The sequence below is a fragment of the Salvelinus fontinalis genome, chromosome 18 (genome assembly GCF_029448725.1).
Source record: "Salvelinus fontinalis isolate EN_2023a chromosome 18, ASM2944872v1, whole genome shotgun sequence".
In the NCBI taxonomy this organism is placed as follows: domain Eukaryota; kingdom Metazoa; phylum Chordata; class Actinopteri; order Salmoniformes; family Salmonidae; genus Salvelinus; species Salvelinus fontinalis.
The window spans coordinates 14,708,077-14,736,068 of record NC_074682.1 but is presented as its reverse complement, the minus strand read 5'-3'; the positions used below and the strand labels follow the sequence as shown (position 1 = coordinate 14,736,068).

At 43.8% G+C, this 27,992-nt stretch overlaps 1 protein-coding gene across 10 annotated transcripts in view; it reads right to left on the bottom strand.

Annotated features, from left to right (window-relative positions):
- The window catches only part of LOC129815025 (inositol 1,4,5-trisphosphate receptor type 1-like), a 144,253-nt gene that overhangs the window by 14,395 nt on the left and 101,866 nt on the right, over positions 1 to 27,992 (bottom strand). For all 10 annotated transcript variants that reach the window (XM_055868291.1, XM_055868296.1, XM_055868295.1 and 7 more), the window contains 11 exons: positions 26,434 to 26,529; positions 26,183 to 26,320; positions 23,919 to 24,017; positions 23,058 to 23,292; positions 15,026 to 15,148; positions 10,556 to 10,731; positions 9,889 to 10,053; positions 9,614 to 9,803; positions 9,295 to 9,387; positions 7,503 to 7,651; positions 6,670 to 6,835 (listed from right to left, as the gene is read on the bottom strand). In XM_055868291.1, coding sequence (XP_055724266.1) covers positions 6,670 to 6,835; positions 7,503 to 7,651; positions 9,295 to 9,387; positions 9,614 to 9,803; positions 9,889 to 10,053; positions 10,556 to 10,731; positions 15,026 to 15,148; positions 23,058 to 23,292; positions 23,919 to 24,017; positions 26,183 to 26,320; positions 26,434 to 26,529 — 1,630 coding nt within the window. The remainder of the gene's footprint in view (positions 1 to 6,669; positions 6,836 to 7,502; positions 7,652 to 9,294; positions 9,388 to 9,613; positions 9,804 to 9,888; positions 10,054 to 10,555; positions 10,732 to 15,025; positions 15,149 to 23,057; positions 23,293 to 23,918; positions 24,018 to 26,182; positions 26,321 to 26,433; positions 26,530 to 27,992) is intronic.

Genomic DNA, 27,992 nt, shown 5'->3' with positions numbered 1-27,992 from the left:
TTCACATTCATTTAAAAAACATGAAAACATATACAGTGGGGCAAAAGAGTATTTAGTCAGCCACCAATTGTGCAAGTTCTCCCACTTAAAAAGATGAGAGAGGCCTGTAATTTTCATCATAGGTACACTTCAACTATGACAGACAAAATGAGAAAAAAAATCCAGAAAATCACATTGTAGGATTTTTAATGAATTTATTTGCAAATTATGGTGGAAAATTTGAAAAGAACGTTCTGCTGCCTGCAACATCCTCCAGCATGACCGGTTTGGCGGTGGGTCAGTCATGGTGTGGGGTGGCATTTCTTTGTGGGGCCGCACAGCCCTCCATGTGCTCGCCAGAGGTAGCCTGACTGCCATTAGGTACCGAGATGAGATCCTCAGACCCCTTGTCAGACCATATGCTGACACATGCACATTTGTGGCCTGCTGGAGGTCATTTTGCAGGGCTCTGGCAGTGCACCTCCTTGCACAAAGGCGGAGGTAGCGGTCCTGCTCCTGGGTTGTTGCCCTCCTACGGCCTCCTCCACGTCTCCTGATGTACTGGCCTGTCTCCTGGTAGCGCCTCCATGCTCTGGACACTACGCTGACAGACACAGCAAACCTTCTTGCCACAGCTCACATTGATGTGCCATCTTGGATGAGCTGCACTACCTGAGCCACTTGTGTGGGTTGTAGACTCCGTCTCATGCTACCACTAGAGTGAAAGCCCGCCAGCATTCAAAAGTGACCAAAACATCAGCCAGGAAGCATAGGAACTGAGAAGTGGTCTGTGGTCACCACCTGCAGAACCACTCTTTTATTGGGGGTGTCTTGCTAATTGCCTATAATTTCCACCTTTTGTCTATTCCATTTGCACAACAGCATGTGAAATTTATTGTCAATCAGTATTGCTTCCTAAGTGGACAGTTTGATTTCACAGAAGTGTGATTGACTTGGAGTTACATTGTGTTGTTTAAGTGTTCCCTTTATTTTTTGGAGCAGTTTATTTTTTGGACACGTACTGGTTTTGATATTGCTACTATGCAAATACACTACCGGTCAAAAGTTTCTTTACTTGTACTATTTTCTACATTGTAGAATAATAGTGAAGACATCAAAACTATGAAATAACACATATGGAATCATGTAGTAACCAAAAAAGTCTTAACAAAGATTCTTCAAATAGCCACACTTTGCCTTGACAGTTTGTACAATCTTGGCATTCTATCAGCTAGCTTTGCCTGGAATGCTTTTCCAACAGTCTTGAAGGAGAGCCCACATATGCTGAGCACTTGTTGGCTGCTTTTCCTTCACTCTGCGGTCCAAATCATCCCAAACATCTCAATTTGGTTGAGGTCGGGGGATTGTGGAGGCCAGGTCATCTGATGCAGCACTCCATCACTCTCCTTCTTGGTAAAATAGCGTTTACACAGCCTGGAGGTGTGTGGGGTCATTGCCCTGTTGAAAAACAAATGATAGTCCCACTAAGCCCAGATGGGATGGTGTATCGCTGCAGAATGCTGTGATAGCCATGCTGGTTAAGTATGCTTTGAATTCTAAATAAATCACAGACAGTGTCACCATTAAAGCACCCCCACACCATAACACCTCCTACTCCATGCTTTACGGTGGGAAATACACATGCGGAGATCATCCGTTCACCCACACTGGTTGGAACAAAAAATCCCACATTTGGACTCCAGACCAAAGGACACATTTTCACAGGTCTAATGTCCATTACTCGTGTTTCTTGGCCCAAGCAAGTATCTTCTTATTATTGGTGTCCTTAGTAGTGGTTTCTTTGCAGAAATTTGACCACGAAGGACTGATTCACACAGTCTCGTCTGAATAGTTGATGTTGAGATGTGTCTGTTACTTGAACTTTATGAAGCATTTATTTGGGCTGCATATTATGAGGCTGCTAACTAATGAATTTTTCCTCTGCAGCAGAGGTAACTCTGGGTCTTCCATTCCTGTGGCAGCCCTTATGAGAGCCAGTTTCATCATAGCGCTTGATGGTTTTTGCGACTGCACTTGAAGAAACTTTAAAAGTTCTTGAAATTTTCCGTATTGACTGACCTTCATCTCTTAAAAGTAATGATGGACTGTTGTTTCTCTTTGCTTATTTGAGCTGTTCTTGCCATAATATGGACTTGGTCTTTTACCAAATAGGGCTATCTTCTGTATACCCACACTACCTTGTCACAACACAACTGATTGGCTCAAATTATTGGCATTAAGGTAATAAATTCCACAAATTAACTTTTAACAAGGCACACCTGTTAATTGAAATGCATTCCAGGTGACTACCTCATGAAGCTAGTTGAGAGAATGCCTTAAGTGTGCAAAGCGGTCATCAAGGCAAAGGGTGGCTACTTTGAAGAATTTAAAATATATATTGATTTGTTTAACACTTTTTTGGTTTCTACATGATTCCATGTGTGTTATTTCATCGTTTTGATGTCTACAATGTAGAAAGTGGTAAAAATAAAGAAAAACCTTTGAATGAGTAGGTGTTCTAAAACTTTTGACCGGTAGTGTATATAAGTTACCACTTCACTGTACCATTTATACCTTCTGTATCCTGTGCATGTGACAAATAAACTATATAGTGTGTGTTCACCAGAGATAGTAAAGTGAAGAACAACATGACCTGCACCAAAGTCAGATTAGGATATCGGCCAAGTACTAGATAGTGTATTTTTACCTTGAGTTTCCTTATTGTATGCTACTGCTTTTACCACTTTTAGTCTTAATCTTTGGTTGTTTACTACAATACTCACTCTGTTTAGCACATGGACTCACATGTGAATCCTTAAAGAGATGGGTGGGGCTAAAGCTTAACCTGTTGGGGATGGGGGCGCTGTTTAGACTATTTATGCTAATGTGGCTAATTTTTTAAACGGCTTCCCACAAAATCCTTGATCGTACAATATGCATATTATTATTATTATTGGATAGAAAACAGTCTATAGTTTCTATAGGAGTTGAAATTTTGTCTCTAAGTGGAACAGAGCCCATTCTACAGCAATTTCCCTGACATGGAGTCAGATTTGAGAAATGTTGGGCACTTTTCTGAAGTCAGTTAAAAGGGCACTGTCGTTGCTATGACTATACGGACACTTCTTACGTCTTCCCCTGGATGCCTTTACGTGATGACGATTCCAACGGGCTCGATTGCTCGTTCACAGGCCCTACAAATGAAAAAAACCTTTAGCTAGCAAGTCTTTTCTTGCTGCGTAACGCGCGTGGAAGACACCGACCCTCTCCTGTTCCAAGCGTTAGTTTAGCCTGTTATATTTCTCCGGTCATCTTTTCACTCGTTATAGGAGTTACAAACATCACAAAGTAGTTAATTTAAAGCGTTTTATAGCAATTTATATCCGTTTAGTGCGATTTTGGGACATTTATTTTTGCAACGATGTGAAAAGTTGGGCACGCTTTTCAGTTCATCCCGAACGTAGTTGACATTTCCACATGGCAAGAGGACAGCTTTCCACCAAAAGACGATTTCTCCCAAGAAAGGATCCTTTGCCCAAGATACTGATGGAAGAACAGCTCAAGGTAGGACATTTTTATTATGATAAATCGTGTTTCTGTCGAAACATTTTAGTGGCTTAGGACGCCATGTTTTTTGACGTAGCTTCGCTTGGCGCAAACTGTATTGAAAAGTAAGGATAAATTAAAAAATGTAATAACGCAATTGTATTAAGAATTAAATTGTCTATCAATCCCTGTCCACCCTATATTTTTTAGTCACGTTTATGAGTATTTATGTATAAGAGTAGATCACTGTCTAAGTGGCGCAAGGACAAATTCTGACCAGCCGAGTTACATTTCACATTGTCTAACCATGATTTTGGTGGCTAAATATAAACATTTTCGATCAAACTGTATATGCATGTTGTAATGTGATGTTACAGGAGTGTCATCGGAAGAATTCTGAGAAGGTTAGTGAAAAAATTAATATCTTTTGGCGATGTTGACTTTTATCGCTCACTTTGGCTAGAATCAATGCTGGGCTGCTAATTGCTATGTGCTAAGCTAATATAACGATTTATTGTGTTTTCGCTGTAAGACACTTAGAAAATCTGAAATATTGTCTGTATTCACAGGATCTGTGTCTTTCGATTCGTGTATGCTGTGTATTTTTACGAAATGTTTGATGATTAGTAGTTAGGTAAACACGTTGCTCATTGTAATTATTCTAGTCCATTTGTGATGGTGGGTGCAATTGTAAACTATGCCATATACCTGAAATATGCACTTTTTTCTAACAAAACCTATCCCATACCATAAATATGTTATCAGACTGTCATCTAATGAGTTTTTTTGTTGGTTAGGGGCTATAAATATCTTAGTTTAGCCGAATTGGTGATGGCTACTGGTGTTGGTGGACAAATAAAAGATGGTGGATTATGCTAATGTGTTTTTAGGTAATAGATGTACATCTTTACATATTGTGTCTTCCCTGTAAAACATTTTAAAAATCGGAAATGTTGACTGGATTCATAAGATCTGTGTCTTTCATTAGCTGTATTGGACTTTAATGTGTGAAAGTTAAATATTTTAAAAAAATATTTTTTTTGAATTTCGCGGCACTGGTTTTTCAGTGGGGGGGGGGGGGGGGGGGTGTGCCGCTAGCGCCACGCTGATCCTAGACAGGTTAAGTGGGTGTGAAAGATGTTGAATGGGTGTAGACAAAGAAGAGCTCTCCAGTGGGCATACCAAAACATTCAAGGGACATTTTCTCAAAAGTGGGGTTACAAGTTTATCAACTTTCGAAGCAGAATTACTTTTTCATTGTTCCTCAACTGCAGTGTATGATATACCATTTTCTAGCTCTGAGTCTCTACTTTTATCCAATGTAAAAAAATTAAATAAAAACTATTTCAAATTTTGCTACATAGGACCGAATCCAGGTGGTGGGTCACATATGTTGATGTTGGGGTGGTGCTGGAGATGATGAATATAACGCAGATAACAATAAAAAAAATGCCCCTTTAATACCGTATGCTGTTGTCTCAAGTTATGTTGGTTGTTGACGATATTTGCATTGTCATCAACTCCAATTCGGCTTGGGGTACGGAATATTCTCTTCCTAGTCCCTTGTGGATTGATACGGTTTATTAAATAGCATAGGCTACAGTAACGAGTAACAGCAACAGTAAAACAAAATCATCCAGTGTTTGCTGAATGTCAAAAACTAAATGCCAATCCACCTACATTTTTTATGTTGAATAATTGAATGTGAATATTTGTATTTCAGAATCTAGACATACTCCATATTTGATAGAACACTATGAGGAGTATAATGTACCAAGATGTTTTATGTCTGTATCATGTACAGTTCACAGATACAAGGGTCTTACAGGAGGCATGTACAGGAGGCACCCCCCACGGGGTGAGATCTTGCGTGGAGCCCCAGATCGAGGGAGATTATCAGTGGTCTTGTATGTCTTCAATTTCCTAATAATTGCTCCCACAGTTGATTTCTTCAAACCAAGCTGCTTACCTATTGCAGATTCAGTCTTCCCAGCCTAGTGCAGGTCTACAATTTTGTTTCTGGTGTCATTTGACAGCTCTTTGGTCTTGGCCATAGTGGAGTTTGGAGTGTGACTGTTTGAGGTTGTGGACAGGTGTCTTTTATACTGATAACAAGTTCAAACAGGTGCCATTAATACAGGTAACGAGTGGAGGACAGAGGAGCCTCTTAAAGAAGAAGTTACAGGTCTGTGAGAGCCAGAAATCTTGCTTGTTTGTAGGTGACCAAATACTTATTTTCCACCATAATTTGCAAATAAATTCATTACAAATCCTACAATGTGATTTTCTGGATTTTTTCCCCCTCATTTTGTCTGTCATAGTTGAAGTGTACCTATGATGAAATTTACAGGCCTCTCTCATCTTTTTAAGTGGGAGAACTTGCACAATTGGTGGCTGACTAAATACTTTTTTGCCCCACTGTATGTATAGGTCTAAAAAGGGCCTAAGATGGCTAATTTCATAATGATTTCCCCCCCAAAATGGTTTGTGATACAAATGTAAAAAGCTTGTTAAGAGATATAAAAATATATGTTCTGCTCCCGCTGGCGTGGAATCAAACTATAGTAACCCCAACCAGTTACAATCATAAAAGCAATATCTAACATGGAATGGAAAATGTTTTAAAATGGATAGGCTACAGTAATAGCTTGTGTATGGTGATGTGATCCAGTACATTGCCATTGCATTGCACAGCACACCAACATGGTCAAGAATCTGCATTGGCAACAGGAGGAAGTTACTCCTACGCATCAGCCATGACTAACCATTCTGGTTCTGGGAAGAGAAGGCGTTCTGTTGTTTACACTGCTGAGCTGAGCAAAACAGCCCCCATTCTGCCACAGGCCAGCTGTGAGGCATGCAACATTAACAGCCTCAGACAGACTTAAAGTGCAGGTTAAGACCACTCATGTGCAATGTCTGTTCATCTTCCTCCAACGCTCGCTGCACTGCAAACCTTGTTCTGAAATAGCACTGCTTCCGACTCTTCAGACCACAACCACTAGTCATTCCAACCCAAGCTCAAAATGGTAGCTACCACCATGATAGCTTAGCAGACAGTCTCAGGCCGAGCGGCAGCCCACTGATCACTAGCATTGGACACAGGCCAGAAGAGCCAAGCCAGGTCCAGGTAGGGCCACTCACCGCAGATGAAGCAGGTCGTCTTCAGGACTTCCTCTTTTTTTTGCTTTTCACTCCTGAGGTCGGCAAAGGTGTCGATGATGACTCCGAAGATGAGGTTGAGGACGATGATGATGACCAGGAAGAAGAAGAGCAGGTCGTAGATCACCCTGCCAGCAAACAGAGGCTCCTACCAAAGACACAGAAGACAGAAAAAAACGTTTGATAACACACATCTGAATATTACAAATAGTCAACTATCAAAGATGACTGTGGCTAAGAAACACGACTGCAGCAAAGTTGTCCCAATAATTGAGATTGTAGTGAAGCTAAAATATATTTGTTTCTTCCCAAGTCTGGAACTGTGGGACATGTTAATGGTTTGGTGTTGTTAGGGCTGTGACGATTATGGAATTTTGGGTAACGATTACTTGTCATGCAAATGGTCACGGTTATTGTCATGTGTGTCATTTTTATTGAAAAATGTTTTGAACTTGTAATGCATCTTTGAAAACAAGTTACGAATACAACGCAGCTTTGGTGACACCCCTGTCTCAAAAACGAATGTTTTTTACCGCTTGGAAGTTTTTGAAATTAAGCTTCTCAGCCTGACCGTGCCGTTCTGCTCGTAAAACAATTACCAACTTTACCCACTTCATGTAAAAATAAAAAACTACTACTGGGTAAACTGGTATATCCACTTCAATTTAAAGTTGTATCCCCACTTCTCCTAAAATGAATGTAATAGGACAATTATTATTTTTAGTTCACGGTTATTGTCCATAATTGTCAGTAACACAATTATAAGATAATTGTACCAGCCTTAGGTGTTGTGTTCAACATGGGCATTTGCGTACCTCTTTGGATGGCTTCCGCAGGACGTCCCCCACACCACCTCCACTCCTCAGGCCGTGACTCAAGACAGTGACAATACACATGAGCAGAGAGTCACATGACCGCTCCTTGTCCTCGATCACTACCGCCGACGGCTGGGTGGCTATGGCAGCTACAGAGGGACATCAGGGACATGTATTGCACATAGTATATCCACAACAAATCCACAAACCCTTTTAATCCACATCCTCTAACTCAAATCCACATTTCTCATATACAAGACCTCATAGCAAATTCTGCCTTGAGGAGAAAACAATAACGAGTCAATTTGGAAAATGTTGTGCAAACAAAACATCTCACTCAAAAGAAACTTCCACTGCCTGTCTCATCCCAGCACAGGAACCACAGACAATACCGATCTGACCCTTCCAAACTGTTCTCACAAAACAACAAGTCACCAGACAAGCATCATTAATTTGGATGGTGGTGATGGAGGGGTGGCCTCCATGAGGTTTGAACCCAGACTCCCCAGAGCCTGACAAGGTTCATACAAGGTTGTCTGAGCACATTAAGGCAGCATGTAGGTCGTCTTTGATTTGGGAGATTCTTCTAAAGAAGTCTTACAGGGTCCGTTAGAATGCCTGGATCCCAACAAGCTGCCCCCTGCGCCCTCTCAGAGCGTACCCGTCAACCTGCCCTGTGCCTGATGGCAATTAACCCCTGACCTCTTCTCCCCTTCCTCTGGATCCTGGTCCTCCAGCAGCAGACACACACGGCATGGCCTAAGTCCCTGTGTGCTTCCCCTAGCCCAGGGTTAGGTGTCTTGCTCAAGGGCACAGACAGATGTTTCACCTAGTAGGCTCAGGGATTCGAAACAGAAACCTTTTGGAAACTGGCCCAGCACTCCTAGCCGCTAGGCTACCTGCCATTTATCTATATGCCAACTGTGCACAACAATGCCTAATTTATCATAACCATTACAGATAACAAATCCTAATTGCAAAATGTCCTCACATATATTGACAAAAAAAAGGGTGCAATTTAAGATACATTTATTAAAAACGTAATATCAACTGTTTATATATTACAGCGTGGAACACAATCTTCAAAAAGGCAGTAACCTCAGCCGTGCCGCTAGCTTGAATCAAAAGGACTACATAAAAGGTAGTTTAAGTAAGGGATCACAGTGGCGCTTTGCAGTGGCAAAAGAAGTGATGCAAGATTTCTGCTGCTTGGCCCCCTTCTTTCAACGTTTCTTTGTGCATATGATATCTCATGGAGCTAGTTGTGCTGTGATAGGAGAGCTTGATATTGCATAGTTTGCATTGCACATGGGTCAAATTTCATCAGTTTGATCAAAATACTTTGAAACCTCACACCATTTGGCGGCCATGCTGATAGTGCCCACTTCTCGCTATGAGCTTGAAACAGCCCCCCCACAGCCAATCAGAAGCATTTGCCATTTATATTTTTCAATTTTAAATAAAGAAGTTATAATGTGATAGTTAACCCCGCTCTATCTCAATGTAACACATTTAACTTTGACAAGAGTTATGAAATACATTTGACAAATAGTTCTACAGTACTTGAAAAGAAAAAAGATTTCTGGTTAAAGATGGAGTTTTGAGGTCATTCGAGTACTCAAGTACTCATGCCCCTCCCTAAACCAGGCCTAATCTCATGACTGCCCGGCCGCACACATTTACGGCTCAGTGGAACTATGGGAAGCTTCTCCTCTGGAGCAGGGTAGACTTAGGGGTCTGTGAGGATGCAGAAGCCCGCGCACACACATTTCCCTTTCTCTTGAGCACATACCATCCACAACAGCTTCCGTGGAGCAGTTCTCCCCACTGTCCTTCCGACACACTTCTGCTGATAGGAACTCTCCCACCATACTGGCTCCACTCTCTGCCAAACAGGAAAACATAGGGTCAGGAGAAACTGTTGTGCCTTTTTTGGCTCAGTATTGTCTATTGCAAACGAGGGACCATATTAGGCCTTACAGACTTAATTTATAGCAGGAAACCTGGTGCAAGTTTTAAATGTGACAATCAGGGTGGGGAGGATAGACTGAGGAAGCCATTCTGTTTGGGAACTTTAAGTGACATAGGGAGCGCCTGCTCTTTGACCTTACCAAGTGTTTTATTAGGTATCCTGTCAATGTTAAGGAGAAAGTCATCCTGGAAGAAGATGTAGCCCACGATGGAGAAGAGGTAGACCAGGATGAGAGCCAGCACGGCTGTCAGCAGGATGGAGCGGCCATTACGGGTTACACTCTTGATCACATTCAGCAGCGTCTCCTCCCTGTACACCAGGTCAAAGAGCTGCAGGAGAGACAAGAGAAAAACACAGCTTAGTGGGAAGCAGGGGGGCTGAGTGATTGAGTGAGCGAGTGAGTCCAGTTCTTACAAGCAGACTGTAGAAGAAGACATGGACGAAGACGCCCAGACTACAGATGATCAGGTAGAGGAGGTGGTAGAGGAACTCTACATCCATGATCATGGCCTTGTAGCCCCGCGTGAACGTCCCTCTGTTCCCCACGAAACTCATCAAGAAGATCATCTTATTGCCCACCTGAGGAACAGTGGAAAACATGGAGGGATTGAGCAACAACTTTGCCAGGTTCATTTAAAAGGTAAACACAGGTATGCAAAAACAAAGTAGAGATATTCAGAAACAACCAGGCATAGCAGACAAACACAACCAACTTAGAGAGACTGGCATAGATACAGGTCAACAAGAGGTAGACTTGAACACAGTAAAGTTGACATCAGTGACTTAAAAATATGTTGTGTAAAAGCGTGAGTCATGCATCTATCCAACAGGTATTTATTCATTAGAAGACATGTCATTTAGTGTTTAGTTGGACTAGTTGACAAGAGTGCCACAGCTCTGTGGAATCCCACAGTGACGCACTACACACCTCACCTCACATACGGGTGAGGTGAGGACACTGGGCGGGGCGTTTGAGGGCACAGAGGCTACTGTAACCTAACGTGGCAGGCGTAAAAGCAAGGGCCCACTGACCAGAAACTCATCCAGTCACCGAGGCACACACACTTGCAGACACACTTACGTTGAAGGCCCCTAGGAGGAAGAGGGTTGGCTCCAGGCCCACAGAGAAGATGAGGCGGAGGATGGTTGAGGCGATGAGGACCCGGACGCCGTGGGGCTGAGGCAAGATGATGACGATGGCCAGGGACACCAGCATGGCGATCCACAGCAGAGCTGACAGGTGACCATCCAGGGTACCTGGCGAGAGGAGGTGGGAGAGGATAAAGGCAAGAGTAGGGTTAAAAAGGAGGGAGGGATGGGACGTGGATAGTGTTGTCCATGTAAGATGCCTACTTGGAATATACCTACAGTAATAGGTTTACTGTAAATTACATCACTTTTAAAAGTAGATTCAGTTAAAGATCTGTTTACATTGAATGTTGAATCAAAAGAAAAAAGCATTCAACACTACAAGCACTTGCTCATCCAACTGCTGTAATGATAGTATTAACAGGCAAACAATAATATGTTCTTGGCCTCCAGTGAGGGATATCCCTCTGCAGTAATTTCACCTGTTGGACATGTTCAGACACATTCATCTCCCCAGGGAGATGAGGCAGAGCTCTAAAACATTACAATACTAACAGTTACATAATACGGAAAGTGTGACATCAGAACGTTGTGGCTCAGTGAAGCTTCATAATGAGCTTACCTGGCACTAACTTGGTGGCTTAGTCCCAGCTCTGTTCTGTGCAACACAAGGACAAAGTCAGTCGGAGAACTGTTTGTATGTATGTATGTATGTATGTATGTATGTATGTATGTATGTATGTATGTATGTATGTATGTATGTATGTATGTATGTATGTATGTATGTGTGTATGTGTGTATGTGTGTATGTGTGTGTACACATCTGTGCATGTGTGTGTGTTAAGCTGAAAACGAGGTCAGCCGTCTTTGCCGTATTCACTTTCAGGCCCCAGCCAGAGAGTTTTGAGCTTCCTCACACTCCCTCCCTGTCCGTGCCCCTCTCTTCTCCTCTCCGTGGAGAGATCACATGACAGGTGCTTGTTACATAACTGTGTCCGCTAAAAATACCCCTGGCTCCTGAGAAATTCAGGAGGGATGGTCTGGGAGGGATCCCAGGCCTGCCGGCTGACAGCACGCCAAGGAACTAGACTCCGCCACCACGGAGGGAGGAATGGACGTCACAGGCCTCCTCTCCAAACCCCATTCCTTTCTCTCCAAAAAGTCCAAAAGATTACAGTACCCCAGTAAAGCAGGATGAGAGCAGGATGCAGCCACTGCTCAACTCAACACACTTTGTCTGATATCTTGAAAGGCCAAACAGGCAGGTCTGTGGGAACAGACTTCAAAGCAGATTCTCAGAGTGGACACGTGGTCAAAAGAGAGGATTTTCATCTGTTAACATGGCTAAGTTAGGCCAAAGTACTCTCCCTCCTAACAGGCAGCTGCTATGCCAGCCATGCCACACTGACCCAACTCCGGAAGAGTGGAGAGGTACGAAGCATAGAGCTCAACCAGGTCCTCTCCAGACAAACACTTCCGTGGGAAGTCTTGAGCAGACTGGAACAAGCAGCGCACTATGGAATGACTGCTCTGCTTTTTCTGACTTGTTTTATAGGAGAGTGCATCAGCTGAGCTCTGGGCAAGGCTCACTACTGTAAATGCACAGGACCTTTAGAGAAACCAGCTTTGTTTTAAGTCGTAAAAGTCTACCAGGCCACTGATGTTCACTTCTCTTTTACAAGCAGCTGGTTTGAACATTAACAACGAGCAGCATCAGAGCTGGCATACATCCGGAGAGACATTATTATGGACCAATTAATTGTATATGCGTTTAAGATTTACTATTGCGTAATAATGATTTGAGAGCCGAGCTTTAATGCACATGATGGCTGGCTACATTGTTAATATATCTTTTTTTAACTAGGCAAGTCAGTTAAGAACAAATTCTTATTTACAATGATGGCCTACCCCGGCCAGGCCCTAGCCCGGACGACGCTGGGCCAATTGTGCGCCACCCTATGGGACTCCCAAACACGGCCAGGTGTGAAACAGCCTGGAATCGAACCAGGGTCTGTAGTGATCCCTCTAGCACTGAAATGCAGTGCCTTAGACCGCTGCGTCACTAGGGAGCCCACAAAAGTTAAGTTAAGCCGACATCATTTCCCCCCTCGCTGATGTCCTGAGCTGAACCCTACAGTCTGATGCTAATTTCTTTGAAGACACTGGAAACCACATGAATGTATTCTAGCTCAAAGCCTCTCTCTCTCTCTCTCTCTCTCTCTCTCTCTCTCTCTCTCTCTCTCTCTCTCTCTCTCTCTCTCTCCTCTCTCTCTCTCTCTCTCTCTCTCTCTCTCTCTCTCTCTCTCTCTCTCTCTCTCTCTCTCTCTCTCTCTCTCTCTCTCTCTCTCTCTCTCTCTCTCTCTCTCTCTCTCTCTCTCTCTCTCTCTCTCTCTCTCTCTCTCTCTCTCTCTCTCTCTCTCTCTCTCTCTCTCTCTCTCTCTCTCTCTCTCTCTCCTCTCTCTCTCTCTCTCTCTCTCTCTCTCTCTCTCTCTCTCTCTCTCTCTCTCTCCTCTCTCTCTCTCTCTCTCTCCTCTCTCTCTCTCTCTCTCTCTCTCAGGAAGTTCAAAACAAAAGGGACTGCGCCGCTTGACCCCAGACAGAACAATGTAAAGTTTATGCGAGTCACAATGTGGGTCTTCTCTCGGCAACTCTGCCCTGGAACAATAAAGGCCTTAATGACCGGGGCTGTGCTTTACACATCACCACAGACTAACATTGCGGTCAGGCATGAAGAGGGAGAGATGGAGCGAGAGCTGGAGAGAAAAGGCAGTTATGTGAAAATGTCTCTAAAATGACTAAATAAATCCTGTTTATTCAGTCCTTGACATTGCACAGAGGCAACAGTTTCCCCCTGCACACTGGCATACAGTGAAGGTAAAATACAGGATTTAAAAGCTTGAAATAAATTTGAAGCCCCGCCTGGACCAACCACTAGAGCAGCTCAATTATGCCATGTTCAACACCTAAGCCTAATGAGTGGCTATGCTCTTGCCTGACCATATGTTCCTAAGGAAATGTCAAATTTCACAGTCTGGGGCACAGTGAAATGCACTGATCCTATAAGATGGTAAGATCTCAATTGCATACTTCTCATGTCCTTTCTCCTGGTCTCCTTGTTCCAGCCGGTGTCTATTCCACAAGTTACCACCGGCTAAATCTATGACATTAAAATGCCTATTTACTCTGTTCCATCTGACTGCGCAATCAACTTTCTCATCAGCCCAAGCAGGGAAGTTATAAACGTGATCTCCCCTATAAAAAGCATCTAGACACTATCTCACATTTCTTTTAGACTAACGTTTAGTTTTTAACAGCAGAGCTGTATTAAACCTTACTGTCTGTCTCTTCGACATTTGCAACATTGTTTCAATATTCAAATTCGATCTCCAACTGTCCCCTAGTAATGAACGTGTAGTGGTCGGTACGAGAGATAGAGGTAGGCAGCCTTTCTCAGCCAGTCGAAATCATTAATCAGCATAATTTTATGGATATACACAAAGAAATGTCAATTGAAAAAAGGTAAAACAAAATGAAGTGTAGCTAGTTTGTAGTGTTTCCAGCTTCAGTTTGAAGTTAGTGTGTTAGCTGTGTTGTTGGCTAGCTCCTCTGAACCACAGTGTTCTAACGAGAGAGCACATTTTCCATGCCAGGCGAAATCGTGCCTCATTAGCTCATTGTTATGGATTTATCCAAATAAATGTCACTAGAAAACAGCCAAATGCAGCTACTGTTGTTATTCTGGCTGCACTGTTTGACGGGACTGTAAGTTAGCCGTAGTTGGCTAGCTAGCACCTGCTGTATTCTGTGCATGTGACAATAAAACGTGAAACTTGAGAAACAGATACCATGGATCCTGACTGAAGACTCGTCAGCATCAGAGTGAAGACAGGAGTCTGGTGACAGGTTAATTAATTTAATGTGTGTGTGTGCGTGTGTGCGTTTAGCTCAAACCCCATATCAATAATCAGGTCAGGGCCTGATTCAGAGGACCTGACATTAATAAGTGATGCCAGTAACACCAGAACCACAGGCATGAGACAGGAATCCAGCCTTGCATCACAGATCAGAGGTAAAGGTTACCTTCATAAATGTATGAAAGGAATTGTTTTAAATATCCAAATAATTATCTCAAAGACATTGTGTGGAATAGGTAGCCACATAACCTTGATGCACTCATAATATAGCTTTACAAACACAGCTTGAAAACAGTGGTGACCCAGTTTATGCTCCATTCACCTTCCCAAACAACTTGAGTTTGTGTGTAATGTGCGTTGTAATGTAGTTCCCTTGCTTTAATGGTCTGTTGTCATTTGCTTCAATATCCTGTTTGGTAACAGTCACACTTGTAGAATTAAACAGAGAACACATACAGAGATCAGCCATCGTTTGGCACAGATACCCTGCAGACTATTTAGCTGAGCGAGAGAGAAGGTAGGGGAGAAGAAGGAGAGAACTCACTGACCTCCGCGGATTCCTTCCAGAGGGTAGAAGAAGGCCACCAGCAGGTTCATGAGCACGGCCAGGTTGAAGGAGATGCTGCTCCAGAAGGACATATTACGAGAGCACCAGTATAGAATGGGCTGGGCTGGAGAAGGGACGAAGAGGGCCAACACACACGGTCAATACATAGTCATTAGGACCACCTCTACACCAGAAAACATCGCAGTGCATTCACTACTACAACTACACCACCATCACAATACTGCTGCACTCGCCAAACGTAGACAAGATTCACAGAACACATCACAGGAGATGCACATACACGTACAGTATCTATAGTGCGTAAACACAAGTGACAGAGCATTCATTGGAGGATTGTCCTCTTACGCACATTGAGATCATTCTGTATAATGAAAAGCACTTTGTAAATGTAATACATTATTAATATTACTATGCACAATGCAGAGGTTCTTAAAGGGATACTTCAGGAGTCAGATGAACTCAAGGATACCATTTTTATGTCCCGTCATGCAGTTTTAAAGAAGTTGCTAACTAGCGCTAACACAACTGCTAACCACATGTTAGTGCTATGACTGGAAGTCTATAATATCTATTAGTAGATACCCATAGAACTTCCAGTCATTGTGCTAACATTAGTTAGCATTTGCTCACAAAACTACCTCCAACTTCCTTCATACTGGGCACAGAGGCAAACATTTTATCTACAAGTTTATCTGACTCTGGGGGAAATCCTGAAGTATCCCTTCAAAAATCACAATTGCATCTAGAGCTAAATCTCAAATATAAGACATACCACTAGGGGTTAGAATTATGTCTAGTATGACATTTTTGAAAGGGGGGGGGGGCAATTTTGTATTTGGTTACAGTTGTAGGAAGGTTACTGTTAGCTGGTACCCAAACATCATGGGTGATTGGGTGATTCACTTATCAGTTTTTCTCGCAGCAAATAATACACCCCAGTGGCACGTCTATACTTCACTGAATTGTTTGCCTTTTTTGTGTCAGCTGAAGCATTCAACCCAGTAGGGCAGCATTTCTCAAACTCAGTCCTGGGGACCCCAAGGGGTGCACATTTTGGTTTTGCCCTTGCACTAGAGAGTTGATTCAAATAATCAAAGCGTGATGATGATAGTACTACATACCATGGTTACATGAGCTAATACACACCAGAGCAGTGTTTCCATTTTAATGTCTTTAGCCTGCTTGCCGCGGACAGACTTCCCCCGTCGCGTCGTCCCTCTGAGGCCCTTCTGCTAGCTTGCTAGCCCCGGCCCGCTAGCTGTCTGAATCGCTGTGTCTCCAACCAGCCTCACTACTCACTACTCACTGGACCCTTATGATCACTCGGCTACACATGCCTCTCCTTAATGTCAATATGCCTTGTCCATTGCTGTTCTGGTTAGTGATTATTGTCTTATTTCACTGTAGAGCCTCTAGCCCTGCTCAATATGCCTTAGCCAACCCTTTAGTTCCACCTCCCACACATGCAATGACATCACCTTGTTTAAAGGATGTTTCTAGAGACAATATATCTCTCTCATCATCACTCAATGCTTAGGCCTACCTCCACTGTACTCACATCCTACCATACCTTTGTCTGTACATTATGCCTTGAATCTATTCTATCGCTCCCAGAAACCTGCTCCTTTTACTCTCTGTTCCGGACGTACTAGACGACCAGTTCTTATAGCCTTTAGCCGTACCCTTATCCTACTTATCCTCTGTTCCTCTGGTGATGTAGAGGTTAATCCAGGCCCTGCAGTGCCTAGCTCCACTCCTATTCCCCAGGTGCTCTCATTTGTTGACTTCTGTAACTGTAAAAGCCTTGGTTTCATGCATGTTAACATCAGAAGCCTCCTTCCTAAGTTTGTTTTATTCACTGCTTTAGCACACTCTGGCAACCCTGATGTCCTAGCCGTGTCTGAATCCTGGTTTAGGAAGGCCACCAAAACCCCTGAAATGTCCATCCCTAACTATAACATTTTCCGACAAGATAGAACTGCCAAAGGGGGCAGTGTTGCAATCTACTGCAGAGATAGCCTGCAGAGTTATGTCTTAGTATCCAGGTCTGTACGCAAACAATTCGAGCTTCTACTTTTAAAAATCCACATTTCCAGAAACAAGTCTCTCACTGTTGCCGCTTGCTATAGACCACCCTCTGCCCCCAGCTGTGCTCTGGACACCATATGTGAACTGATTGCCCCCCATCTATCTTCAGAGCTCGTGCTGCTAGGTGACCTAAACTGGGACATACTTAACACCCCGGCTATCCTACAATCTAAGTTTGATGCTCTCAATTTCACACAAATTTTCAATGAACCTACCAGGTACAACCCCAAAGCCGTAAACATGGGCACGCTCATAGATATCATCCTAACCAACTTGCCATCCAAATACACCTCTGCTGTTTTCAACCAAGATCTCAGCGATCACTGCCTCATTGCCTGCATCCGTAATGGGTCTGCGGTCAAACGACCACCCCTCATCACTGTCAAACGCTCCCAAAAACACTTCAGCGAGTAGGCCTTTCTAATCGACCTGGCCCGGGTATCCAGGAAAGATATTGACCTCATCCCATCAATTGAGGATGCCTGGTTATTCTTCAAAAGTGCCTTCCTCACCATCTTAAATAAGCATGCCCCATTATTATTTTTTTTAACCAGGAATAGATATAGCCCTTGGTTCTCTCCAGACCTGACTGCCCTTGACCAGCACAAAAACATCCTGTGGCGTTCTGCATTAGCATCGAATAGCCCCCGTGATATGCAACTTTTCAGGGAAGTTAGGAACCAATATACACAGACAGTCCTGTAGCACAAACTCAAAAAACTTCTGGGACACTGTAAAGTTCATGGAGAATAAGAGCACCTCCTCCCAGCTGCCCACTGCACTGAGGCTAGGAAACACTGTCACCACCGATAAATCCATTATAATTGAGAATTTCAATAAGCATTTTTCTAAGGCTTGCCAGACTTTCCACCTGGCTACCCCTACCACGGTCAACAGCCCTGCACCCCCCACAGCAACTCGCCCAAGCCTCCCCCATTTCTCCTTCACCCAAATAGCTGATGTTCTGAAAGAGTTGCAAAATCTGGACCCCTACAAATCAGCAAGGGCTAGAAAATCTGGACCCGCTCGTTCTAGAATTATCTGCCGAAATTGTTGCAACCCCTATTACTAGCCTGTTCAACCTCTCTTTCGTGTCGTCTGAGATTCCCAAAGATTGGAAAACAACCGTGGTCACCCCCTTCTTCAAACATGGAGACACTCTAGACCCAAACTGCTACAGACCTATATCTATCCTACCCTGCCTTTCTAAGGTATTCGAAAGCCAAGTTAACAAACAGATTACCGACCATTTCGAATCCCACCGTACCTTCTCTGCTATGCAATCTGGTTTCAGACCTGGTCATGAGTGCACTTCAGCCACGCTCAAGGTCCTAAAAGATATCTTAACAGCCATCGATAAGAGACAATACTGTGGAGCTGTATTCATCGACCTGGCCAGGGCTTTCGACTCTGTCAATCACCACATTCTTATCGGCAGACTCAATAGCCTTGGTTTCTCAAATGATTGCTTCGCCTGGTTCAGCAACTACTTCTCTGATAGAGTTCAGTGTGTCAAATCGGAGGGCCTGTTGTCGGGACCTCTGGCAGTCTCTATGGGGGTGCCACAGGGTTCAATTCTCGGGCCGACTCTCTTCTCTGTATACATCAATGATGTCGCTCTTGCTGCTGGTGATTCTCTGATCCACCTCTACGCAGACGACACCATTCTGTATACTTCTGGCCCTTCTTTGGACACTGTGTTAACTTCTTATGGCTGCAAGGGGCAGCACTGAGTAACCTGAAAATAGGTGGCCATTTCAAACGGCCTCCTACTCAATTCTTGCTCGTACAATATGCATATTATCATTTCTATTGGATAGAAAACACTCTCTAGTAAACCGTTTGAAATATTTCTCTAAGTGAACCAGAACTCTTTCTGCAGCCCATTTCCTATCCGGAAGTGAGATTTCCAAATGCGAGGTCTCTTTTCAAGAGCTTGTCTATAAAAGGGCATGTCACTTGGGACCATAGAAACACATCATACGCCTTCCCCTGGGTGTCATGCGGAAGTGAGAGCAGAAAGGACTTGAATATCTCGTTCAGGGATTGAATACAGCCTCTTGGAGTGAGAGGACCGCCATCATTTTTTTTCTCCAAGGAGCGAAGTTGGACTTTGTATTGCCTCCTGGAAAACTGTCGTTATAGGTGAATATAATCTCCGGCTTCGATTTGACTTGATACATGTCACAATATCATCCTAAAGTATGTTTTTTCAATATAGTTTAATTATATTATTGAAATTTATTCGGGACTTTAGACGTGATGCTTTGGAAGAATTTTTTCAAGAAGGAGAGGTTAGCGCCGCACGGCCAGTGTGCTTGCTAATTCAAGAGGGAAATAGTTCGTTCTGGATCCAAACAAAGACGGTACTGGACAATGGACCCCTTTACAACATTCTGATGGAAGATCAACAAAGATAAGGACCCAATTTGGGATGCTATTTAATATATCTGTCGAGCTGTGCTATCGCTACCGATTACTTGGAATCAATGCTGTTGTGTGTTAGCCATTGCAGTAAGCTAATATAACGATATATTGTGTTTTCGCTGTAAAACACTTAAAAAATCGGAAATATTGTCTGTATTCACAAGATCTTTGTCTTTCATTTTGCTATACACCATATATTTTTCTGAAATGTTTTATGATGAGTAATTAGGTGGTTGACGTTGGTGTCTGTATTTACTCTGGCTACTCCCGTGCTATTTCTGACTGTAGCTATGATGGTAGCATCAATGTAAAACTGATTTCTAGCTCAAATATGCACATTTTTCGAACAAAATATAGATTTATTGTGTAACATGTTATAGGACTGTCATCTGAGGAAGTTGTTTCTAGGTTTGTTTGGTTGGATCTTGGTTAGTTAGGTTGGCTTTGTGCATGCTACCTGTGCTGTGAAAAATGTCTGCCCTCTTTTGTATTTGGTGGTGAACTAACATAAATATACGTGGTGTTTTTGCTGTAAAACATTTTAAAAATCGGACACGTTGGCTGGATTAACAAGATGTTTATCTTTCAAATGCTGTATTGGACTTGTTAATGTGTGAAAGTTAAATATTTTTAAAAAATAGATTTTGAATTTCGCGCCCTGCAATTGAGCTGGATGTTGTCATAAGTGTACCGACGTCGGGACAGCCCGCCTAACAGGTTAACTAACCTCCAGACGACCTTCAATGCCATACAACTCTCCTTCCGTGGCCTACAACTGATCTTAAATGCAAGTAAAACTAAATGCATGCTCTTCAACCGATCGCTGCCCGCACCTGCCCGCCCGTCCAGCATCACTACTCTGGACGGTTCTGACTTAGGTATTTGTAGTTGTCCACATATTCTAGGTGTCTGGTTAGACTCTAAACTCTCCTTCCAGACTCACATTAAGCATCTCCAATCCAAAATGAAATCTAGAATCGGCTTCCTATTTCGCAACAAAGCATCCTTCACTCATGCTGCCAAACATACCCTCGTAAAACTGACCATCCTACAGATCCTCGACTTTGGCGATGTCATTTACAAAATAGTCTCCAACATTCTACTCAACAAATTGGATGCAGTCTATCACAGTGCCATCCGTTTTGTCACCAAAGCCCCATATGCTACCCACCACTGCGACCTGTATGCTCTCGTTGGCTGGCCCTCGCTTCATACTCGTCGCCAAACCAACTGGCTCCAGGTCATCTACAAGTCTCTGCTAGGTAATACCCCGCCTTATCTCAGCTGACTGGTCACGATAGCAGCACCCACTCGTAGCACGCGCTTCAGCAGGTATATCTCACTGGTCACCCCCAAAGCCAATTCCTCCTTTGGCCGCCTTTACTTCCAGTTCTCTGCTGCCAATGACTGGAACGAACTGCAAAAATCACTGAAGCTGGAGACACATATCTCCCTCAATAGCTTTAAGCACCAGCTGTCAGAGCAGCTCACAGATCACTACACCTGTACATAGCCCACCTGTAAATAGCCCATCCAACTACCTAATCCCCATACTGTATTTATTTATCTTGCTCCTTTGCACCCCAGTATCTCTACTTGCACATTTATCTTCTGCACATCTGCCATTACAGTGTTTATTTGCTATATTGTAATTACTTCGCCACCATGGCCTATGTATTGCCTTACCTCCCTTATCTTACCTAATTTGCACACACTGTATATAGACTTTTCTACTGTATGTTTGTTTATTCCACGTGTAACTCTGTGTTGTTTCATGTCTCGAACTGCTTTGCTTTATCTTGGCCAGGTCGCAGTTGTAAATGAGAACTTGTTCTCAACTAGCCTACCTGGTTATATAAAGGTGAAATAAAATAAAAATGTATCCAAACTGAAGGTTAATTCTAGGTTCACAATCGGTTTATTTTTAAATAGATAAGGGTAGGGTGAGAGGCAATTTGCAAGGTTCAAATACACACTAAACAACAAAGCAAAAACATAAATTAAATAATGGAAAGGGGGCTAAGCCAATTAGCAGGGTTATTTAGTGTACATAAATCCTATGGGGTGATTTTGGAGTGTGTTCAGTAGTGAACATCCAACTTGGACACTCATAACAGCCAATCCCTTCCCTGGCCAACATAAGCAACGCTCGCCTCGCCTTCTGCCCACATGGTCTTTGATCAGGGGGTCGGACGGTTACGCGGCCGCTGCTATTTTGGAGGCAGCTTCTTCATTTGAAAAGAGGAACTGAGGGTGGGGACTTTTATAAACAGTACTGGGCTCACAGAGTGACAGACAGGCAGGCAGAAACACGCTCCCATTGAGGAAACAAAGAGTGCAGTCATACAGCGATCACAGCCTGAGAGGGGGGGTGGAAGAATCAGGAACTATGTGTCAATAGGGAGACGCCCTACTGAATGTGTAACATGGGGGATGTTTTGTGGGTGGACTTGAGATGAGGGCATCAACAATTACACCATGAGTTATTGTAGGACTGTTTTTTTTCTTCATTTTTTGAACCTCCCATGAGGCTTAGGGTGTTATACTGTTTGCAAACAGATTCTGAGAATGCTAATCTTAATCTCTAAGTGTCTAACTCTCTACCTTCACAAAAAATAATTTATTCTCCCAATCTATTGAATCAGTCTCTCCCCCAGTCCCTCTCATGGCATCTGGTTCCCATTCATCAAGTAGGCCTAATCTGGTCCTGTCCTCCACCACACTCTCCAGCAGTCCTATAGATGGCTCATGACAGGGGACTACCTGATTGCTCTCAGTCTGTGCTGCCTGAACCCTTGTGGGCCTGGGGTCAGCAGTTGTGTCTGATGGTCTGCTGGATCCTGGCCTGACTCTCCCTGGTCGAGACCCACCCAGACTGACCTACAATCCCATTACACCCCATTCTCAGAGCAACTCAGCCTCTATCTATTCACTCCCTATGAGACAGGGCCATGGCATGTACTCAGTGTAGTAAACAATCCAAATATATCCCATCTGATTGTGTGCGTGTGTTTCTGTGATAAGAAAGATGAATCCTCACCTGACATAAACAACAACCCATCATAAGTAACTATATGTGAATGTACGGGCTGGGAACATAAACAAAAGTACAGTACAGTAGCTGCTTGTGAAAACAGTGGTATGTGTGGGGGTGAATAGGAGTCAATCAAGCATTTCCTAATTCTTTATGAGACGTTGCAGAAAGCCACACCCACATTCTCAACAATTCTCCCTCTGTCATGTAAACATTTCACTCCAACCTTACACTGTAAATATCTTAGCCTTTATCCACTTTATGTTAGGTGCTCTAACTTAACATACAACCTTTACATGCCCTCTCCCCTCCCTTCCATCCAGGATTCAGTGTGGGTCTCTGGCCCACGCAGGGAGAACCCGACCCAGCCTGGGGGGTCTCCTGAAGGGCCTGTAGGGGTCAGTGAGGGCTGAGGGCATGTAAAGCAGGTACCTAGTATAGAGAGGTAGGGAAAGGGACGCACAGGGAACCGTGTTTGCGTTACCAGTGGTTGGCTCTTGAGTACCTCGCAGCTTCTTCTGCCAGTTCATCTCGTTGAAGAGGTCCTCGGAGCGCAGGAAGAAGTCGTTGATCTTGCTGCCCTGCTCATCGCGCTCCGTGGTGTAGTACACCCGCAGCTTGGACTCGTTGGTGAGGAACTCACAGATGTTGGGCACAGGGAAGACTATCTGCTCCATGGTGCGATCCAGACGCACAATCTGGACACAACCACATGCAGCCAACGCTGCCTGTCACAGACATTCTCTCTCAGGGGGGGACGGGCAACTCTAGGTCCTGGACTAGGTAGGCCCCAAACTTTATGGTTAGATAGTGGCATGTTGGTTCCTATTCTTCCCCTTGAAAAATGGCTAAGACATTTTTTAGCAACAGTAATGTTATACACCAGAAGAGGAGTAGAGAGTGTGTATAAGTGGCTGTGTGTATAAAAGCACTGTGCAACACATTACACTAATTTGATAAGCTCTTCCACGTTTGAGGTTTTCTGCATTGTCAACAGACAGCATTCTTTCCCCTTGCTGAGCACACAGTAGAACAGGTGCAAACATACCAAAGCTGCTAGTCATTTTCATATAACAAAATACTAACAGTGTGAAAAGCAGGCCAAGAAAAATAACATGACTGTCACATGAGTAGGGTAATAAAAAGTCAAAACATATTTATGACAAAATACATGTTGCAATCCACCATAGTGAACACAGGGGAACAGAAAATGACAAAGTAAAAACACAGTGGACAAAATTGAACTTTTCAGTGCAGGGAGAGGACACCGGCAGTGGCAGAGCCACAATGGCTGACTCTCCTGAATCAGACTAAAATGACTGACCTCGATCTGAGCTGTGTGCTTGGCATAGAACTCCAGGGCTTCATCCCCCTCCCCATAGGTCTTCAGCAAGGCCTGTAGCTCCTTGTTGTGGCGGGCCAACTGGAACACATTGTATGAATGTACCAATGTCGTCAGGTGATGTACCACATTATAGTTGTGAATATTCATTGTACAGACATAAGTCAAAATTGACAATCAGGGTTTTCTAAGTCACCAACTTCATGTTTTTGTGTCTATTTTTCTTCATTTTATCTGGCGGGTGGCATGGAATGTGCTAGGTGTGGATACAGGTGACTAACACTGATTTCAGATCACTGCAGTGTCTGACAGTACATGGCACGGTTTGTCTTTGTGCTCCAAGTACAGGATGTAGACTCTGCTCAGCGTTCACCCACTAGCCTGCAGGGCATCATGCCTTGGCATAAACATTTTCACCTACATACAGTGCTTTTGGAAAGTATTCAGACCCCGTCCCTTTCTCCACATTTTGTTACATTCCAGCCTTATTATAAAATTGATTAAATACACTGTGGCCTCCATCATTCTTAAATGGAAGAAGTTTGGAACTACCAAGACTCTTCCTATAGGTGGCCTCCCGAGCAGCGGTCTAAGGCACTGCATTGCAGGGCTTGAGGTGTCACAACAGACCGGGTTCGATCAAAGGCTGTGTCACAGCCGGCCATGATTGGAAGACCCATGAGGCGGCGCACAATTGGTCCAGCGTCGTCCGGGTTAGGGGAGGGTTTGGCTAGCCGGGATTTCCTTGTCCCATCGCGATTCTAGCGACTCCTTGTGGCGAGCCGGGCGCCTGCAAGCTGACTTCGATCACCAGCTAGACGGTGTTTCCTCCGACACATTGGTGCGGCTGGCTTCCGGGTTAAGCAGGCAGTGTATCAAGAAGCAGTGCGGCTTGGCAGGGTCGTGTTTCGGAGGACGCATGGCTCTTGACCTTTGCCTATGACGAGTCCGTAGGGGAGTTGCAGCGATGGGACAAGACTATAACTACCAATTGGATATCACAAAATTGTGAAGAAAAAGGGGTAAAACATTATAAAATACTCTTCCTAGAGCTGGCCACCCAGCCAAACTGAGCAATCGGGGGAGAAGGGCCTTGGTTAAGGAGATGAACAAGAACCCGATGGTCACTTTGACTGAGCTCTAGAGTTCCTCTGTTGAGATGGGAGAACCTTCCAGAAGGACAACCATCTTTGCAGCACTCTACCAATCAGGCCTTTATGGTAGATTGGCCAGTAAAAGGCACATGACAGTCCGCTTGGAGTTTGCCAAAATGTACCTAAAGGACTCTCAGACCATGAGAAACAAGATTCCCTGGTCTGATGAAACAAAGTTTGAACTCTTTGGCCTGAATGCCAAGAGTCACATCTGGAGGAATCTTGGTACCATCCCTACGGTGAAGCATGGTGGTGGCAGCATCATGATGTGGGGGTGTTTTTCATTGGCAGGGACTGGGAGACTAGTCAGGATCGAGGGAAATATGAACAGAGCAACGTACAGAGAGATCCTTGATGAAAACCTGCTCCACAGTGCTCAGGATCTCAGAACAGAACAACGACCCTAAGCACACAGGCAAGACAGTGCAGGAGTGGCTTTGGGACAAGTCTCTGAATGTCCTTGAGTGGCCCAGCCAGAGCCCGGAATTAAACCCGATCGAACATCTCTGGAGAGACCTGAAAATAACTGTGCAGCAACGCTCCCCATCCAACCTGACAGAGCTTGAGAGGCTCTGCAGAGAAGAATGGGAGAAACTCCCCAAATACAGGTGTGTCAAGCTTGTAGCGTCATACCCAAGATGACTGTAATTGCTGCCAAAGGTGCTTCAACAAAGTACTGAGTAAAGGATCTGAATACTTATGCAAATGTTATATTTCAGTTTTTTATTTTTTATAATTTGCTAAAATTGGCCTGAAAAACTGTTTTTGCTTTGTCATTATGGGATATTTTGTGCAGATTGATGATCATTTAAAAAAAATCTATTTTAGAATAAGACTAACGTAACAAAATGTGGAAAATGTCAAGGGGTCTGAATACTTTCCGAATGAACTGTAACTGTCGGTGTTGTTCACCCACATAACTACATGAATAGACACAATCGTTCATAGAGCTGTATTGTGCCTCAGGGGGGTTAGGGTGGAAGCAAGGAGGGTAGTGCTCTGATGTAATTATGACTATAGGTTGTGTAGCTGTTACAGGGGTACTGTATGGGGGTGGACAGTTGCATGCAGCCAGTAAGTGATCTACAGTACCTGATGAGCCAGGATGTAGATGTTATGGCCCACGTTTCGTGGAGAGGCTGCATGCTCTTCCTCGCCATCTTCATCTTCCTCAGAAGGCTCATTCGGCTCCACCTCCCCCTGCATGTAGGCCTTTTTTATCACCTCCACCTGCACATGAATGTCACAAACCAGACCGTCAGATAACTTCGCCTTAACATTGTCCTCTGTGCCATGCTGTGCTGCATGTGCATCTTGCAACCAATACTGTATATGCCACTCACCAGTTCTTTGGGCCTCATGTTGTATAGTATCCTCTCTGCGTTCTCACTGTCGTGGCGACTCTCCATGATGGCCAAGAGGAGCTTGGATGCATTATTCTGGAACAGAAAGAGAGAGGTGCAAGGGAGACAGAACATCAGGAGGATGGATATCATTCAGGTTGTCATGAGTGCTGAAGGTTAAAAAATGCATTGAAACAAAGATTTAAGCCTACTAGAAAGTGTGTGCCCTCAGGCCTGGAGGGGAGCAAAAGTCATTCCGCTACATAAGAATAGTAATGCCCCCTTTACTGGCTCAAATAGCCGACCAATCAGCCCGTTACCAACCCTTAGTAAACTTTGGGAAAAATTTTGTTTGACCAGATACAATGCTATTTTACAGTAAACAAATTGACAACAGACTTTAAGCACGCTTATAGGGAAGGACATTCAACAAGCACAGCACTTACACAAATTCCTGATGATTAGCTGAGAGAAATTGATGATTAAACGATTGTAGTAGCTGTTTTGTTAGACACCAGTGCGGCTTTTGACATCAATTATAGTCTGCTGCTGTAAAAAACGTATGTGTTATAGTTTTATACCCCATGCTATATTGTGGATAAAGAGTTACCTGTCTAACAGAACACAGAGGGTGTTCTTTAATAGAAGCCTCTCCAAAATAATCCAGGTAGAATCAGGAATTCCCCAGGGTAGCTGTGTAAGCCCCTTACTTTTTTCAATCTTTATTAATGACATGCCACTGGCTTTGAGTAAAGCGGATGCGGATGACTGAACACTATACAGGTCAGCTACTACAGCGACTGACACGTCTGCAACATTTAACAAAGAGCTGCAGTTAGTTTCAGAATTGGTGGCAACAAATAAGTTAGTCCTAAATATTTCAAAAACTTGTAATAAATAATGTGGAAATTGAGCAAGTTGAGGTGACTAAACTGCTTGGGGTAACATTGGATTGTAAACTGTCATGGTCAAAACATGTTGATACAACAGCAGCTAAGATGGGGAGAAGTCAGTGCATTATAAAGCGCTACTCTGTCTTTTTAACAGCACTATCAACAAGGCAGGTCGTTCAGGCCCTAGTTTTGTCGCACCTGGACTACTGTTCAGTCGTGTGGTCAGGTGCCACAAAGAGGGACATAGGAAAACTGCAATTGGCTCAGAACAGGACAGCACAGCTGGCCCTTAGATGTACACAGAAAACGAACATTAATAATATGCATGTCAATCTCTCCTGGCTCAAAGTGGAGGGGAGATTGACTTCATCACTACTTGTATTTGTGAGAGGTATTGACATGTTGAATGAACCAAGCTGTCTGTCTGAACTACTGGCACACAGCTCGGACACCCATGCATAGCCCACAAGACATGCCACCAGAGGTCCCTTCACAGTCCAGAACAGCCTATGGGAGGCGCACAGTACTACATATAGCCATGACTACATGGAACTCTATTCCACATCAAGTAACTCATGCAAACAGTAAAATTAGATTAAAAAAACAGATAAAAATACACTTTATGGAACAGCGGGGACTGTGAAGCAACACAAACAGACACATGCA